General features: G+C 46.1%; 1 protein-coding gene across 1 annotated transcript in view; it reads right to left on the reverse strand.

The window, feature by feature from the left end:
• Nucleotides 1-19,326, reverse strand: part of CD44 (CD44 molecule (Indian blood group)) — a 145,588-nt gene that overhangs the window by 63,136 nt on the left and 63,126 nt on the right. The window contains exons 2-4 of the mRNA XM_060262376.1: nucleotides 18,900-19,065; nucleotides 7,765-7,901; nucleotides 5,129-5,200 (exon numbers count right to left, since the gene is read on the reverse strand). Coding sequence (XP_060118359.1) covers nucleotides 5,129-5,200; nucleotides 7,765-7,901; nucleotides 18,900-19,065 — 375 coding nt within the window. The remainder of the gene's footprint in view (nucleotides 1-5,128; nucleotides 5,201-7,764; nucleotides 7,902-18,899; nucleotides 19,066-19,326) is intronic.

Genomic DNA, 19,326 nt, shown 5'->3' on the forward strand with positions numbered 1-19,326 from the left:
ATGGTCAGCTGCAGCCATTCTGGATGAGGGTATTATATGGGGCCCTGGAGAAGCATGTCTGGACATACTGAAAGATGGAGAGGATTGGACACTGCCATTCGTTGGATGGAGGAAAATGAAAGACATTGAGGCCAACATGGTGCTACCAGCAGTATCTCTGCCTTATGCTGTTTGGTCTTTCTGAGGAATTTTTGCAGAATCGGAATGGAAAGAAAGGCAAACATCAGTCCTTGCGGCCACCTGGATATCAGGATGTCCATATTCTTCAGCTGGCAATGAAAGTACCTGGTGAAAAATCACAGTAATTCGAGAAGTGATGCAAACAAGTCCACTATTGGAGACCCAAGGTGTGTTGCACCACCTGTTGAAATCGCGACCTGTTCAAAGACCTGGTTGAATGTTCTCTCGGCTGAGCCTGTCCACCTTGACAACAGAGGTCCCCTTTATATGCTTTGCTCTTATAGAAGCTAAATGAAGCTCTGTCCAGCTGAACGGCCTCTCTGCCTCCTTCTGCAAGGTGCAAGAACTGGAACCCCCTTGATTGTTGTTTTGACTGCTATGTTGTCCATGGGAATTAGCACGTGATGATTAGCTAGGTGGTCCTGGAAGTGTAGCAGAGCCAGCCAGATGGCTTTCAGCTCCAATGCGTTGATAGGATTGCTCTGGGACCATCAACCTGGTGTCAGTTCCTTGTTGAGTGTAGCTCCCCAGCCAAAGAGACTGGAATCTGAGAACAAATGTAAATCCTTGTCAATGTAGAACAGCTTTCCCTGGTGGAGGTTGGAATCCTTGGTCCACCATTTCAGACTATCCCAGACTGCCAGAGGGACATTGAGAGAGATATCATGTTTCTCCATTATCAGAGCTGGCAGGTTCAAAGAAAGAACTGCAGAGGACTTGTGTGAAAATGACCTTATTGGACCACATCCAGAAATCAGGATCCCATGAGTTTTGCCAGAGTCAGAAGAGAGGAAGATTTGTTTTGAATGACTGTTAGGGCCATCTGTTTGGTCTTCTGTACCTTGTGGTCGGGCAAGAAGAGGGCCTTCTTTCTGGTGTCTACAATCATACCCACATGCTCCAGCCTCTGAGTAGGTCATAAGTTGCTCTTGTCTCGGCTGATCAGAAAACCATGCTGACTCAGACAGTGAAGGGTGGGGTGTGCTGAATGTCACTGAGGGCTTTCTCCCTCAATGAGCATCTTATCAGAAGGCTGTCCAAATACAGGTGTACATGGATCCCTTGTTGTCTGAGATGACCTATTAGGTTCACAAGGACCTTCGTAAATACCCTCAGAGCAGTGGGTAGGCCAAAGCATAGTGCTCTGAATTGAAAGTGAGCTCTATCCATGCAGAACCTTAGGAGCCTCCAGTGACAAGGTAATATTGGAATGTGCAAATAAGCCTGTCAGAGGAGTCAGGAACTCTTGAAGTTGAAAGGCTTCTATCCAAAAATGGCAACGCTTGATTGCTGTGTTCAGGAATTTAAATCCAAAATTGCCTGCCAGTCCTTGGTTTTTTTTGGGAACTGTAAGGAAAATGGAACACATGCCCTGACCTCTCTGGAGCTGAGGGACAGACTCTATTGCACAAATCTCAATAAGGTAATTTATGCCCTTGAGGGCGATGTCTGTCTTGGTTGGGTTTTTCTGTAAAGGAGATGCTAAAACCCTTTCAAATTCTATCGCATAACCTCTAGAGACAAGGTCCAGAAGTCTGCTAGGGAGTCCACCTATGCTGAGTGAAAATGTAGCAGGGAGGCCCCTGTGGGAAGGGTGCCAAGTCATGCTTTATTGGACTTTGTGTCTCTGTCCTGTTTGTTGGATCTCTCTGACTGTTGTCATTGGAACTTGGGGTTGAAGAAGTTCCTCCAAAAGTTCTGTTTTGACTGAGCCCAGGAGGATTTTCTAGAATCCTGTCTGGATCTCATGTTGCTGCTGGAAGAACAAAAGGACTGGGCTCTGAAGCTCTTTATTGGAATGATGGATATTCCTTGGCATAACTTTCTTTTTTTCATAGTTTCTACTAGGATATGAGCTGGTCATTGACTGTAACAATAAACTTGAATTTGAACTAATAGGATCTTTTCCAGTGCATCCCTGAATAATCCCCCCACCTCGCAATGGGTATGAGATGACAATGTGTTTGAAGTAGAGGTCCACTGGCCAGGCATGGACCCATAAACTCCTTTTAGCTGTAGTAGCTAATGCCATTGCTCTGGAGCAGAATGTGAGCATGTCAAGGGAAGCATCTGCAGAGAACTCAAATGCCTTGAGAAGCCTGTTGGTGCCTTCCAGTACTCTCTAGGTGGCATCTGGGAGAAGCTGGATGAGCTTCCTCACTCACAGTGGCAACTCTATATACTATGTAGTTAATGACAGATACTTTGATCACTATGCAGAGGTTTCATGATTTATTTTTGGTGCCAGATCTATCTTCTTGTCCAAGCTGCTGTGGACTGAGCCATGACCATCCTCTGAAAGTAGTCCACAGGATTGGAGAGCTGCCACAGGAGCGTCGACCAACAGTACCTGCAACATCTCTTTAGCAAATGGTGGGAAGGCATACAATTTTTAAACAAAACTAAGAATTTGATTATTGGAATTTGGTTTAGCCCATTCAGTTTTTAATTGACGTTCAAAGAACTCAGGAAAAGGAGACTTTATCAGAGGTACAATATAGTGGGGGAAATTCCGTATTTCCTTTGGGTTTATTTTTTGGATAAGTGACTGGGCTAGTGACTTCCTCCTCAGGCTAGGTGTCATATAGATCTAATGCTGCCAGAGTCTTGACTAGGAAGGCCTGGTAGTCCTCAATCTTGAAAAAATGAACAGAAGGCTCTGGCATACTGACATCTTCTATCTCTTCATCAGAGATGAACTCCCCTTCTTCCCTACCCTCTGTGTCTGAACCACTCTCTCTCTCTGGGCACCTTCATCTGCCTTGTCCATCCCCCAGGCTCTGTTTCCTCTCTGCTTTAACTGGCCATGGGATATCCCTGAGTCTTTTGAGGGGAGGGGAGTGGGAGAAGGACTGGAAACAAGAAGAGGAAGAGCTCACTGCTCCAGAATGGTATGCATTAACTATTTCAGCCCTTATAGTCTGTTGAAGGTTCTCCATAAATTAATAGTTAAAGGGGTTCCTGGAGCTGGGTATGTTATTGGATCCATAAGTATGCTGTGCTGAGAAAGCAGTGGTCTGGCCCATCCAGTACATCTGTGCTCCCCGATCTCCTGGTGGGAGGGTGGCATCTGAGGATTTGGGTGAACAAATGGAGCATCACTGCCATTTGGCACCTCTTCACACTAAAACTGGATCCCCGGCATGGCCACTGCTCCTGGACAACAACCAGGGGCATGGCAAGTCTTCTGTTGCCAAGGAAGACCACTGCTACTTTCTCCCACCCAACAGGGACACATTGCCAGTAGCCAGGACAAGCCTGTAGGTAATGTTGGCTCCAGGGGACCCTTCTTCCACTGCCCCAGAGCTCAGTCTATTATCTAAGAAATTGTCCCATTGCCAGATGGCCATGCTTCCTCCTCTTCTTACCATGGCTATTTCCAGAGGATAACTAAGCCACTGTGATGCAAATCCACCTCAGTAGGAGAAGGGGGAGAAGTTAAAGAAGTGGAGGGAAGATTGACGGAAAGGGAATGAGGTATGAGATAAAGAGAGTGCTAAGTAATAAAGGGAAAAGGTGAAGATAAAAGGCAAATACAGTGCAAAAGGGTAGGAGACTATCCTACAACATTGCTTTCCCTGTGGAAGCAGGAAAGGCACTGAGAAAGGGGCATTTCCACACCATACAGGAAGAGGAAGAGTTAGAAGTAAATGGGAAACACCCAAGATTTTCTCTGCCTGAGGGAGAAGTGTCAGAAAAACAGATGTGGATGTACACTTATGCTTTTGATTTCTGGTGTTTTTAAACGTATATATGAGGGACAAGCATATGAATTCCATGTGATCATGCAAGGAAAGATGCACACATTATTAATTTATGTAGTGCTACCAGTGTACATGGTACTTTTATATAGAAACTCAAACAACAAACTCTGGCCCCTGCTCAAACAACAAACTCTGGCCCCTGCCCTGATGGTAAAGTTCTCATTTCACACATTATGCAAGCAGCAGAAAGCAGAAACATGAGTGTAGTCTTGCACTGACTTTTTGTTAAGGCCTTTAACATGTAAACTGTGCAAGCCAGGGGTTGTTTTGTAGAAAAATAGGTGGTAGAGCTCATCCAGGGATTGTTATGCAGCTGCACATACTATTCAATGGACAAGTAGGTGGAACTCTCAGGAGGAGGAGGAGGAATTCTCAGAAAGATTCAGGAGCTGTGCTCCTGTGAGCTCCCTCTGAATCTGAGGCCTGGTGAAAGCTATATCATTCCAACAAAGCCAGGAGGCAACAACATACCACTGAAAGAGTGATTAGAAGGTACCAATTCTTTTGTAATTTAGTTTAATAATAATATGAATGGCTTTTAATCAGTTCAGTACTAGTAAATCTTGACTATTGAAGGTGGATCAATGGTTTCAAATTAAATACATGCTTATACCACCAAACTGCAATCAAGTATTATTATATAAATGCACTTGTATGTATATAGAGATAATTCTATTATAAAATGTATACATAAATTGGAGAGGGGCCCTGGCTAAGTGGCAGACCACACACTTCACATGCAGAAGGTTCCAGTTAAAAGGATCAGGTGGCATGCAATGTGAAAGATTTCTACCCGAGACCCTGGAGAGCCATGACCAGTCAGAACAAGACAAAGCTGACCCTGACAGATAAACAGTCTTACTCAACACAAGCCAGCTACATCTAGGTTTATAAGTGTTTATTACATGGATCTTCGTTTAACACAGTAAAACATCTGGTAGAAAATATTTGTGTAAAGGGCTGTAAAGCTGCAGCCAACTCAAGGCAACTCCATAGGGTTTCCAAGGCAAGTGATTAAGCAGAGATGGTTTGACATTGCTTTCCTATGCAAAGTCTTCTTTGGTAGTCTCCCATCCAAGTATCTGCTTAGCTTCTGAGATCTGACAAGGCCAGGCAATGCTATGCCATTCCACATCCCCTTGTACAAAATTGGCAACATAAAATGTATGACATTCAGGACCTACCTATGCTGCTCTGATCATCTGGCCAAGAGGAATATAACTGTGTCACTGGGTCACAATCTCTATCATTTGTTTCTAAAATTGAGGAGAAAATAGTATTTTGTTATTTTCATAAAAAGTGGTAAATCAAACTACAATGATTATGTAAATTTCCATTTTACAACTATGCAAATTTCCAACTGGAAATTACAGCTGCAAGTGAAAGTTGGCAACCCCTGCCACTGTAGCTTGCAAAATCAGAAGATGGTTCAATTTATATGTAAATTTCAATTAGCAGTAGTGATATAAACTTCCCAGAAAAATGTTCTGTCTCTTTAACAACGGGCGTTTTCGCACAGGGCTTACCCCGGAGCGACGTCCCTCTTCACCGCGCAGCGTCTGCGCGGATTTCACACCAACTGCTCCGCAGAACCCGGAAGAGCCGCAAAGTCCCGTGGCTTTTGCATCGCAAATGTAAACCGCCAAAAACCAGTTTACATTTGCGACGCAAAAGCCGTGGGACTTTGCGGCTCTTCCGGGTTCTGCGGAGCAGTTGGTGCGAAAACCGTGCAGACGCTGCGCGGTGAAGAGGGACATCGCTCCGGGGTAAGCCCTGTGCGAAAACGCCCAAAGCCTTAATGGGGTTCTGTGTACTAGGTGATGTCATTTACCCCCATGGCATGAAAAGTTTCAGCTGCCCTTTTCACACATTAAGCTTCTATTAAAGGAATGGGACATTCCCCCCCAGGCCTGTTGGCAATCCTAATTAGCTACAGGTTTGCTATCATCACATTTAATTGCTCATCAGTCTCCTAGTCTTCTAAAAGGCTCCCCCCACAGAAAACCCCCAGTACCATTTCTAACATTGAAATCAATGGGTTTAGATAGGACTAACTCCCTGGTGTTTATAATACATGAATTCAAGGGACAAATTAACTAAATACATCAAACACTCTACCTTGAAACATATATAAAGATGCTGCAATCTGCATTTAGATTTTTCCAAAGCATTTATATTTGTCACATAACCTTAGGAGGCATAAAGTTTTCCATGGATTTGCAGAACAAGATATTTTAATAAATATTTAATATTCGTTTTACTACTGTCATCAGTTATAGAATACTAAAGAATACATATGGGCAGATTTCACCTTGGAATTTGCTTAACCACTATGGAATGAAGAAGATATTGGATTTATATCCCACCCTCCACTCCAAATCTCAAGAGTCTCAGAGTGGTTACAATCTCCTTTACCTTCCTCCCCCACAACAGACACCCTGTGAGGTGGGTGGGGCTGAGAGGACTCTCACAGCAGCTGACTTTCAAGGACAACCTCTGCCAGAGCTATGACTGACCCAAAGCCATTTCAGCAGATGCAAGTGGAGGAGTGGGGAATCAAACCCAGTTCTCCCAGATAAGAGTCCGCACACTTAACCACTACACCAAACTAGCTCTCCTGAGAACGTATGCCAAGCAAGGTTGCTGCCTCTCAGTGGGGCAGGGGATTCCCCATTCCTAGCTCTGCTCACAGCAGTGGTAGGAGGAAAACAAATGACCATCAGGTCAATGCTGTGACATCACTTCCAGGAAAAACCTAGAAGTGACATCAGTTATTTCTAGAAATTGCCAGAAACAGCTGCCCTCCCATGTGCCTACCTGCCCCCCAGTCAGGTTGCCAGGCAGGGCTTAATGCAAAGCTCCCTTGTTGGCCTTTAGGATACCTTCTAATACTGTTTTGTTGATTGTGCTCTTTGTTTTCTGACTGACATAAGTTTTGTATTTGGTAGTGCTAGTTTTGGCAAGTTTTATCTGTGTGAATAAGTGGGTCTCTTTGGACTGTCGTAAAATATTTTTAATATTTTATTACAAGCACATTGGGTCTTGTGGGAAGGCAGAATATAAGGGCCAAATCAGATTTGATGCAAAAGACAGACATCAATACCTCCATGGTATTTTAAATGCTAATATTCAGCCCCAGGTGGTGGTTGCTTTGAAGAACAGAGAAGGATTACTGACAGACAGGTATGTTTAATTCTTTTCTCCCATGCCTCTTCTACAATTGAAAACACCTCTCTCAAGTGGCAATTGGTTCTTATGGGAACATACATGGATTCAGGCCCAAAAATCTGTGTTTTCTTGCAGCAGCCAAATGCATAGCAGCAAGGGTTAAGCAGCTGCTTAGAACAACAACAAAACATGGAAGTCTTTGCACAGAAAGTATTTCTAAGGTCAAATCTGATTTTGCCCTAAGTCTTTTAGAATAAATAAATAAAATAAAAATTATGAGGACAAGAAAGCACTATGCTCATTAATTATGTATCTTTCCCATAACATGCTTGTATAATACTTTACAGTGTGACTTTATACTTCTGTAAAAAATCAGAATTTTGAGGATGCCACCTTTTGCAATCCACTAATCATGTTTGCAACACAAAAAATTAAATCTAGTTGATTGCAGGAACCTGATAAACTCATGGTTTTGTTGATAAACCTGATCCTGCACAATAAGATAGTTGTCAGGCATGGAAGGCTACAGCACACATTACTTAGAGCTTTTGTTCTACTTTCCTCTGGTTTCTTCTTTTTTAAATCCAATATAGCATGGAAATGTGTTTCTGCAAAAATATGAGGCACTGTATGAGTGAATAATAAAACCTACCTGATGAATTGAAGCAATACGTATCATACCGGTCAGATATATTTGATTGAAGAATGTAAATCCCAGTGGTATTCGCAGCACACAGATGATAAGGAGTATGTCGGGGAACTACTATTTTCTCTTCAATAAAACCATATCTAAGAAAAAGAGAAAGACATTATCATGCTAGGGAATCTAAACATCTAACCAGTATAGACTTCAAAGAACTGAATATTATCAAACAAATATCTGTGATGGAACCACACATCTTACTCACTAAATTCTAATTCTACTCACAGAAGCAGTTTCTCTTCCTGTTCTATCACAGGGTTTATAAAATCCTTATATCTAACAGTCAGATACCAAGCAGGGCTAGGACACAGGTTTTAGCAAACTCAGGGGAACTCTTAGGTTTGCAAAAAAACAATCTGGCTTTTTTAAAAATAAAAACATTGGGAATAAAAAAAAATGTCCCTCTGCTCTCCAAAGCTTGTGTGACATTTTGGGCTGCTATTGTAGGGACAGAAATTAAGCAGCTAAAAATGGTGATGGAGCAGGGATTAGCAGGGACAGAACACAGAGACAGTGCAGACTGGAGGTATGGCAGAGAGCTACAATGGGATTTGCCACCCCACCCCGCCATTAATTCGGCCCTGCCCTGGCCGGGCTGCATTAGCAGCTACGCACCGCAGGGCCGTCCGGAAGGATGCAGGCTGAGGCATTGCTTCCCGGGCATCCGGGTGCTTCAGAGGGGCGGAGCTGAGGCTCTATATAGCCTTAGCCTGCCCGTTCCTACGCAGTTCACCTGAAGCTCTCGGTTGGGGATTTATTTATTTATTTATTTATTTGAGATTTATATCCCGCCCTTCCCACGAATGGCTCAGGGCGGCTTCCAACAATTTAATCAAACATAAAATTTAAACAATATTAAGTATAAAACAATTAAATATTTAAACAGTTAAAACTTTAAAACAGAATATTTTTTGGAGGGTGGGGCCGCTTCTCTTGGATTGGGTCTCAGATTGGTGGATGGCATGCGAACGCGGAGCTTCTGGGCAGCGTCGGCATGCGGGGAGAACCGTCAAACGGTGCCATCGGCTCGGAAGTGGCGCGGGCATTGGAAAGGAGAGCGGGACGCCAGGGGGCTGCAGCCTTGCATCTTTCGGGCTTTCCCAGGGGGGGAGGCTCTGGCTGTGGGTGGCTGTAGGCTTGAGGGGAGCGGGTGCATTCTATCCCTTATCCCCCCCCCCTCCTCAAGGACTTTTGTTGAGCCCCATTAGTGGGTGGGGGTCCATTCATAGGGAAGGCTTTATTCCTTTCCTTAAGAGTGTGGTGATTGTTGGGGGGGGGGGCTTTGACCTTTGGTGGCAATGGGTCCAAAGAAGGGACAGGGCCCTTCCAAGGGCAAACATCCTGCAAAGGGACAGAGAAAGTGGGTCCGTCCGGGGGCCCCAGGTGACGAACAATTTGATAGTGTAGAAATGAGGCAGGCCATAATGGAGCACCTAAGTGCTCTGGAAAGGGAGCGAGGCGCGTTGGGGGTGTCCACTGTTTGGCCTGGGCATCGTAGTACTACTGGGCGGTTGGGGACCCTTACATTTGAGAGAGAGGTGCTGGCAAGGCTTTCTGCTTTGCAGGAGGGTTCGGACTCCAGGACAACGCCCGACCGGAGCAAGGAGGACAGTACAAACAAGGAGGTGGTGCCGAGCAATGAGGTAGTGAACAGGAGGTCAGTGAGGATAGGCAACAGCCAGCCCAGCCCGTGGCAGTGGCGGTGCCACCGGGAGAAGGTATGAGGGCACTCACACAACAACACGCTGTATGGTCCTGGGGTCCCGGTGTATTGTGGATACACAGTAGGACAGGGCCGGCGTCTACACCAGTGGAGCAGGGCAGACATTGGGGTTTTCCGGCTCAGGCGGGGCCATCATGGGCATCAGGGAGTCCTGCTTGGGGGTGGATTCAGGGTGCCTCAGTGGGTGTGTGCCCGCCACCTTTGGCAGCTGCGGGGTCTGAGGTCCCTCAGGGGTCACCATCTGTGCCAGTGGAGCGCTTGTGTCAGTTGGCCCCAGAGGCCGATCCGCAGCCATTCCGGATGCCTCAGGACCTTTGGCAGCTTGGCAGGCAGAAGCCGGTAGGGCAATTCTTTTAGCATTGGCCCCAGGTACCCGGAGAGCTTACGAACGTGCTGCCTTACAGTTTAGGTGCTCTGCGGGGCTGGGAGAATGTTGGCCCATCCCGGTCTTGCACCTGATACAGTTCTGCGTGCATCAGAAAAGCAGGTAAAATCCGTTCGGGGTCAGTTAGCCGCTTTAGCGTTTATTAGTAAGCCGCAAGGGCACCCTTCGGCTGTAGATGATTTCAGGGTAAAAAAGATGTTGGAAGGCTGGTCCAGGGAGTGGGGGGCATGGGCAGATGCCCGTCAGCCCATTTCCCCTTCCATACTGAGAGGGCTGGGTGGAGTTTGGCCGGAGGTATGCAGTTCTGATTATGAAGTTGCGTTGTTCCACGCAGCTGCCCTCACTGCATTCTTTGGCGCTTTAAGGGTATGTAAACTAGTACCTCTGTCTCGAAATGACCAGTTCAACTGCGCATTGCAGTGTGGCGATGTAACTTTCAAGGACGAACACGTGCTTTTTCAAGACGGCGGTCCAAAACGGATCAAAGGCAGAAGGGCACCACGGTTAAGATCGGCCCCTGTCGGGAGGCGGGCTTATGCCCGGTACAAGCCTTGAAGCAATACGTGGCTATATGAGGGAGCGCCCAAGAGCCATTTTTTCTGCCATTCGGGGGGGGGGGGGCCCTCACCAAGTATCAATTCTGGGTGGTGACTGCACGGGCTCTGGAGAAGCTAGGACTGGGAAACTTTAAGTTCTGGACCCATTCCTTCCAGATCGGGGCTGCATCAACTGCGGCAGCAATGGGCTACCCGGGGCCGGCCATCCAAAGGGTGGGACGTTGGTGATCGGCGGCTTACCAGGCCTATGTGCGTCCATTGTTGTTTCCTTGAAGGGCCCGAAGTTAGCACGGTTATGTTGTTGTTTTTCAGTTGTTTGACTGTTGTTTCATTACAGGTGCTGTGGCTCACCAGGGGAGACTGCGGATCCTCATTTGCGGGCACAGTATGATATTCTGGGCTGCCCACTTTGCCAGAAGATCACCGGTCGGCTCACAGTTGGGACTGAGCGAGTGGGCTATTGTGGAATGGCAGGGGCGAAGGGGGCTACGTTGGCCTGGGCTTCTGCCTTTGCTGTTTTCTGGAAGGGTCAGTCCGCCGCCTCACATACTCGTCATTCACCTTGGAGGGAATGATCTGGCTTTGATGAAGGGGAAGGCCCTGTCTTTGCAGGCAGTGGCGGATCTTCGGGCCATCATGCGAAGGTGGCCCGGAGTTCGCTTGATCTGGTCTGCCATCTTGCCTCAGAGAGTCTGGTGGGCCGCTTTGAACCCTGCGGGGATTGAGCGGGCCAGAAAAAAGGCAAATCGGTCCCTGAGGAAGGCCTTGGAAGGTGATCTGGGTACCTTCCTTTCCCACCCTGGAATTAGGGTGGATAGGGTAGAATTGTATCGGCCAGCTGGTGTCCATCTGTCTGATGTTGGGAATTGGGCCTTTTTGAGCGACTTGTGGCAAGGTCTTCAGGCGGTTCTGGGCCACCCGGGGGGCGCGAATGCCTAAGCAGAGGCTTGGCATTGGCGGTGGCAGAAGGAGCTAGGGGTTTATATCCTGTTGGTGAGCACCCAGGCCTCTGCACCTGTTTAGTGCAGTCGATCCGCACGAAAGGCAGATGGGCTTTACGGCTCAATGTCGTATAATGCGGATCGTATTCATGCCTCCCCTTAGTCGCCTCCTTCTGGTGATCGGGGCTGAAGTGTAAGGAGAGGGCAGTGGTGGTCTGCTGGCCCAGCACTAGCCACATTTGTATGGCTCGTGCTGGAGGAAGGGTGGCTCGCCCATTGTTGGACTTGGCAGGGTCCGGGGAAGACCCCAGGGCTTGTCCTATAGTTGTTTTACCTTGCCGTATTAAATCGTAGCCAATAAAGTGGCCCATTTTCCTAATAATTCTGTGTCAGCCTCCTTATTCCGACTGGGGGGTGCAATGACACACCTCCGTTTGTCAGCTTTTGGAGGCTTCAGCCTACCCCAGCGACATCATTACATGATATCCCTGACATGATGGTGTCACTTCTGGGTGACATCATCACACAGATGATGAAGTACAGCAACACTCTGGTTTTGGGGCAAACTCTATGGTTTCGAAGCCAAAATTCCATAGTTTTGCCCCAAAACCAAAGTGTCACCAACATGATGATGCCACTTCCAGGGGATGTCACTACATTGGGGACATTGTGTGTGATGTCCTGCCCACCCCTGGAATGCCCCCGAAATCCCTCCGCTGTGACAGAGAAGGGACTTCGCAACCCTACTGGTTTTAGAGGATCACAATTCCAAAGGCATCAACTCAAGTTTTAATTAATAACACCAAAGACAGCAAACAAAACTTCCATAAGAGAGAAAACAACTCATTTTGTCCTAAGCTTACTGGGTTGGATATATTAGAAGACTCCACAGGTGAAGCCTTCCTCTATCAGCTTAATGCTTGTCCCAAAACTTTGAGCAGTAGATTACACCTTATTCAATACATATTCTGCTCAAATATCAAGAACCAAAGTAAGAACAAGATAACAATAGGCCCACTGGGCTGATCTCTCCCTGAAAGGCTATCTACATCTATTCGACCACTAACTTAAAAGATATTTTCTCAGTCAGCAGGGAAGAGAAAACTTGGCGGAGCTGGATTGGGAATCAGGTTACACATCCTGGATGGTGCAATACTTGTGCCATCCCAGAAGGTGAGAAGCCTGGATGTGATCCTGGATGCCTCACTCTCTATGGAGGCCTAGGTTGCCACAGTGGCCAAATCTGTCTTTTATCATACTTGGCAGATCAGGCAGCTGGCTCCCTACCTCTCCCCCCATGACTTTGCTACAGTAACTCATGCAATGGTCACTTCCAGACTTAACTACTGTAACTCGCTTTATGTGGGCTTGTTCTTGTTTGCTCTAAGGCCATTTTTCCAGAGCTGAGACAAAAATGTATGAGCTGGAGGCTAAAAAATTGTGAGCTAGCTCACATTAACTCAGTTTAGAGCAGTGGCCCCCAACCTTCTTAGCACCAGGGACTGGTTTTATGGAATACAATTTTTCCACAGACAGGTGGGGGTGCTAGGGTTTTTGCTGCCCCAGGCTGCCACATGCCCACACCCCATCCCTGCCCCCCATGGGGATCTTTAAATGAGGAGCGGGCAAAGATCTCTGCCTCACTCTGCGGCTCCAGGGCTGTCCCGCCCACCACGGCCCCAGTTCCGGCAGGGTGAGGGCACCAAATTTGGTCTCCCCTTGCCCCACTCCCTACGCAAATCCCTGTTTACCTCCCCAGCCTCCTTCTCCCTCTGTTCGTCACAATTTTAAGGCCCTGGAAGGGGCGGTGAAGCGCTGCATTCCCGGGCTCTTTAAAGGCCCCCCCCCCCCGCTGATCAGCTGATAGGTGGGAAAAACCGCGCCGAAGACTGGGCTCCTATGCCCCTCTGGTGTGCTCACGATCAGTGCTGGGGGTAGCAGTGGTGAGTGACCTGCTGAAAAAGCAGTGCCGCCATTGTCTCCTCCCCTTCTTCTTGGGCGTGGGAAGGAAGTGGGGAGCAGGCAAGGGCAGCACCATTTTTTCAGCGGGTCGCTTGCTGCTGCTGCTCCCAGCACTGATTGTGAGCACGCCAGAGGGACATAGGAGCCCAGCCTTCGGCATGGTTTTTCCTGCCAATCAGTGGAGGGTTGTATGTCAACCTTTAGAGAGCCCCGGAATATGGCACTTCACCACCCCTTCCCCTGCCTTAAAATTGTGAAGAATGGAGGGAGGAGGAGGCGCTGTGGGGTGGTGGGGCATGGCAGGGCGCCGCAGAGGAAGGCAGTGAGGCTGCCTGGGATGTTATGCGCCCTAGGGCCAGCCCTGCATAGCCCGATTGCTAACAGGCTGCAGACTGGTTTAGAGGGAACCAGGGACTCCTGGTTTAGAGGGAACACTGCCTGTGGGACTTGCTACCATTCCTCAGGGCATGTAAAACAGAGCTGTTCAGCCACACTTTTAGTTGAGGCGGTTGGGTGTCCAATAAGACCCCCCCCCCCCCCCAAATCTGCTGAAGCTGGAGCAACCAGACTAAGAAGTTTCAGAGACCAACAACACTAGCTGAAAATTCCTGTGTTCAGCTGATTTATGCAAGTTTTACTTCATTTTAGTTCATATTGACTACTGATATGTTTTTATTTTTGTCTTGTGATCCGCCCTAAGTAAAAAATTAACTATATAATAAATGTATATTCTGATTGCATTTAGACCTCATGTTTTTTTGACAATAATGTTCTTTCATTTTTCTTCTCCCATAACTTTGTATATCACTCAGAAAAAAGGATGACAGGTTTGCCATAAGGGCAAATGTTGCTGAAGGAAATCAAGAATGCCTTCGGGAGACTAAACAACTAACTATAACTGTGCTTGGCATTTAGATCGTACATAGATATTTTCAAAGAATTTATCAACAGTAATTAGCAAATATTTCCATGCTAATTAAGTTAATTACTTTCCATATCAATGAATTTATCTTTATCTGTACTATAATTATGTACTCTCATACATCCAAGAACAGTGTGTGTGACAAGAAGGAAAATCCATATTGAAATCAAATTCAAATTCAAATGAGACAACATTTCAACCTTTTGTAAGAATGTGAGCTGGGAGCACTTATGCCCATATATATGGAGGTGAAATTTTAGTGATTTGCTTTTCTTCAGTGGCAAGTTGATCATCAGAATCAATACTATAAATGCCCCCACTTATGCACATGAAGATGGGCATATGCCTCATTTCAACATGCTGACTGCAATCCTAAACAGAGCTGTAATTCTAAATCCACTGAAATCAATGGGTTTGCAAGGATGTAAGTTTGTTTAGGATTCCACTGTAACTCATTTGCTTGAGCTGCCTACAGAGCAAGTAGCAATTTCTTCCAGAAAACAATGTTGTCAGACAAATGGTCAAGCAGCCCCATGGCATATATAGCAGGAAGGCTAGTAAATATTTATTGTATTTATCTGTAGTACTGATATTGAGAGCTGGTAGAATGTATGGACTAACAGTATGCTTAATTGGAGCAGTAAACAGGGAAATCTAATTCTAACGTATTTTTATCCCACATTTCATCCACAAAGCTCATGGTGTCTTGCATAAGATGCCCTCCCTTTTTATCCTCACAACAATCCCGTAAGGTAGCCTTGACTGACCATCCAAGGCCATCCAGGTAACTTCATGGTTAATCCATGGGTATCTCCTGGCTTAAATATTACCTCAGCCATTATTCATTAGGTATCCTTAGAGCTAAGCAGCATTCTTTCAGCTCCCTAGACATGGGGTAATTATACTGGCTACCTTTCATGATAGTTAATAACAATTAACTAAAATAAATTTATTGAAAGTGCTTTGCTTCATCTTGTGGGTTGTGACCCATAATTTAAACTATACCAGGAACGTCACCAGTTTCATTTTGGATGTTTCAAGTGAAAATAAAAATCATCATCATATTAATTTACATCATATTTAATTTAAAGTCCTGAGACTCAAGGCAGATTACTAAACATGTGAAGGAATTCAAACAGATATCGAAGACCTCTGATAAACAATTCAATAGGTCTAGGATTACAGAAACAGAAAAGAATGCAAACAAAAACTTCCTAAAGCAACCAAAACTGTCTAAGACAGGGGTGTTGAACTCATTTGTTATGAGGGCCAGATCTGACATAAGTAAGACCTTGAGGGGTCGGGCCATGTCGGGTTGGGCCAAGCCTGTGTACCTATTAAGATTAGGTACCAGAGGTATACATTTTATAAAGAACACAGACAATGAGTTAGCATTCATTGGACCTAAGGATGCTTTCTTTGTATTTCTCCCATGGGATCCAGGGAACTGGGCAAAGGAAGCTCTGGCTCTTTCATTCCTTCCCCAGGGGATTGGGGGGGGGAGCCTCAGCCAATGGAGAAAATAGAGGTTTTGCTCTGTAGCTTTTGAGCAATTGAGCAAGCCTGGCAAAGCAAGCTGTTATGCAGAAGGAAGCAAGAGAGAGGGAGAAGGTGTCAAGTCTGCTTTAACTCTGGTCAAGCCTGCACTCAATCTTTGGTTCAGGAGAGAAGCATCCTGGGTAAAGCCATACTGTATGCCAATGCTGCTAGCTTGAACTCTCCTCACCCCCCTCCTTTCCTTTGTTATGTAGTGGTGCTTTGAAATGGGAATATGTGAAAGAGATTATAGAGCCTTCTCAGGCCGGGCGTCGGGGGAGGTTGGAGTCGAGGAGACGCTCAAGGCCAAAACAGGTCTGAGAACAAAATTGTAACATCAATGTGTGAATGTGTCCTGCATAGTACCCCTCCCTCAAGAATCCCTTTGAAGTGTACCTTATATGATTGCATTCTACTGTATAGTCTTTAGTCTTTCAATCTCCTTGTAGTCGAGAACTATGATATCAATAAACTAGCTACTTTGTTATCAACAAAGCCTCGTTATTGAATCCACCGACTTGACATTAGGAAGCAGATGATAGCCAGTTGCTCCGGGGCCTGATAGGTGAGGGCCTGATTCAGCCCCCAAACTGCATGTTTGACACCCCTGGTCTAAGACATGACATACCATAATGAAGAAAAAGACTTTACAAAAGTAGAGGACATTGCAATAAAAAAAGATGATAGGTACAATAAACATGGCAATAGAAAAAGACGAACAATAGCAACAACAACAAAAAGAAAAGGAGATACAAAATAAACAATATTAAAAGTGGGCTCTGTATGCCTCTGAGATAAAGGAGGGGGTTCAGTCTGAAAGGGATAGCCATTAGAACTAAAGTAATATACAGGTGTTTCAGTAATCACAGTTATCGTTTTCCACAATTAGTATTAATGTTTACTAACTGATCCCAAATTCTAAGAAAGTGATGAACAGATAGGGTTGCCAGTGTCAACTCTGTCTTGGACATTCGAGGAAATTTGTGGGTGAAGCTTGAAGAGGAAGATGTTTTGGGAGTACTCGGAGCTCTGCAGGGCTGCCACTTCCTCCAGGGAGACTGATTTATGTAGTATGCAGATTACTTGTAATTTCAGGAGAACCAAGGCCCCACCTGGAGGCTGACAACCCAATGCCTATGTAATCCTTCATGACCCTGTTCAGGTACATAACTAGAGTCACTGAATGGACTGGAATCACACCTAAACAGGCAAAGAGGATACTTACTGGAATGAGCAAAGAAAAGGGCCAGCACCCATTGAGGCCAGTACCCTATTTTGCTGGTGATGAACATGGAATAGGCTTGCCAGTCCTCACATCCTGTTGGGAGATCCCCTGGTTTTGCAGGCTCCTCCCAACCGCCAGCCAGCTGGCTGGTGGGGAGGAAGCCTGCCCGAACAGCCACAATGTGCCTTTCCACCTCAGAAGGCTTAGAAGAAGCTTGGAAACTTGGAAGGAGTGTGTGCCTTTAACTCTCAGTAGGAGCAAGGCTGAATGGGGGTGGAGCAAGCTGGCAGAGCCATGTGGCTGTTCCCAGTGAGTCTGTGAAGCTGTGATAAAGGAAGAGAAACCAGCACAATCCATCTGTTTGTTTGACATTCCTTTCAGAAGTCATTTGCATAGGAAAGAGTAAACTAGATGGTTACATTCAGCAACTCCTGTAAGTAAATTGCCCCACTGAGATCACAATTTATTTATTTATTATTTATTTATTTATTACTTTGCATTTATATTCCACCCTCTCCGCAAGCGGACTCAGGGCGGCTTACAGTATCATAAAAACAATCAATTCCATAAAACATATAAAACCATAATACATTTATCAGTTTAAAACTATTACGCTATCTCAATCCAGTCTGGCGGTATTGGGTTCTGACTATGACCACCAGCTTCTGTAGGATGTCCGGTGGCAGCCCATTTTCAGTCAACCAGAAAAGCCTGTCTAAACAGTTCGGTCTTACAGGCCCTGCGGAACGCCGACAGATCCCGCAGGGCCCTTATAGCTTCTGGGAGGGTGTTCCAGAGTTCTGGTGCTGCCACCGAGAAGGCCCTAGATCTTGTTGCGCATAGCCTGGCTTCTTTTGGGCCAGGGGCAGACAGCAGATTTTTTGTCCCTGATTGCAGTGCTCTCTGGGGGATATATGGGGAAAGGCGGTCCCGTAGATAGGCAGGTCCCTGACCATAAAGGGCTTTAAAGGTTAATACCAACACCTTGAAGCGAACTCGGAACACAACAGGCAACCAGTGCAGCTCTCTCAGCACTGGCCGAATGTGCTCCCGTCGTGGTAGCCCCATTAACAGCCGTGCCGCAGCGTTCTGCACTAGTTGTAGTCTCCGGGTTAGCGTCAGGGGTAGCCCCATGTAGAGAGCATTACAGTGATCTATTCTTGAGGTGACCGTAGCATGGATTACCGTCGCTAGGTCGCTGCGGTCCAGGTAAGGGGCCAGCTGCCGTGCTTGCCGAAGATGGAAAAAGGCAGATCTAACAGTGGCTGCCACCTGAGCCTCCATTGTAAGGGAGGACTCAAGGAGCACGCCTAAGCTCTTGACCTTGGGGACCGGTATTAGTGGCACCCCATCAAGGGCCGGCAGCTGGATCTCTGGAAAAGTGTGTGCTTGCAAACTGTGTTTATTTTGGCTGCTTTGTGACTCTTTGTGAGTGTTTGTGTGTGTGTGTGTGTGTTCACATTCATTTAGTGGAAGTGCAGCAAGCTGTTGGCAGATGAGGAAATGAAGATTGTGTTCAGGGGAACTGAACTGCTGTATTTTTATTTATTTTAGAGAATGGGAAAGTCTTCAGGCTCCACCCCCAAGTCCCCAGGTATTTTCTGAGTTGGACCTGGCAACCTTAACATGGAAGCACCTCTTTTTCTTCAGTCAGTTCTTCCTTCCTCCATCAGGGTCATGATGGGAAAGAGGCCATGGCAAGGAAGGTGTGAGAGTCCTTTCCAGTGCTATTTTGTCCTCCCAGTCATTCCCAAACCAGTATTTTTGTATCATCACCATGGCAGGCAAAACCAAAAGAAAAAAAGCATATTGTGTTTTCTTTAGAGTTCCTACCTGCAGGTTTCCAGTCCAAGATTGAAAGCTCTCTCCATCTGCTCCCATGTTGGTAGAGTACTGTTGAGAGCCTTGCAAAGCTCAATGGCTTCTTCTCTTGTGAGGCTGTAGCGTCGATTCTTCTCAACATGGAAAACTCCTGCATATCTGCAACTTATATTCAAACCTATACATTGGAGGTGGGGGGAGAAAAGATGGAGTGGTTTAAGATGCTTTACCTCAAAATCTCTAACAGGAATTAAAGCTGAAGATAGGTAGCTACATTAGTCTGTCTGCAGCAGTAGAAAAAAGTCCAGTAGTACCTTAAAGACTAACAAAAATTGTGGTAGGGTCTGAAAACGTGAGCAGTGAGTCATGAAAGCTCATATCCTACCAAAAATTTTGTTAGTCTTCAAGGTGCTACTGGACTCTTACCCTTTTCCAGGAA

The sequence above is a fragment of the Heteronotia binoei genome, chromosome 21, assembly GCF_032191835.1.
Source record: "Heteronotia binoei isolate CCM8104 ecotype False Entrance Well chromosome 21, APGP_CSIRO_Hbin_v1, whole genome shotgun sequence".
Lineage (NCBI taxonomy): Eukaryota > Metazoa > Chordata > Lepidosauria > Squamata > Gekkonidae > Heteronotia > Heteronotia binoei.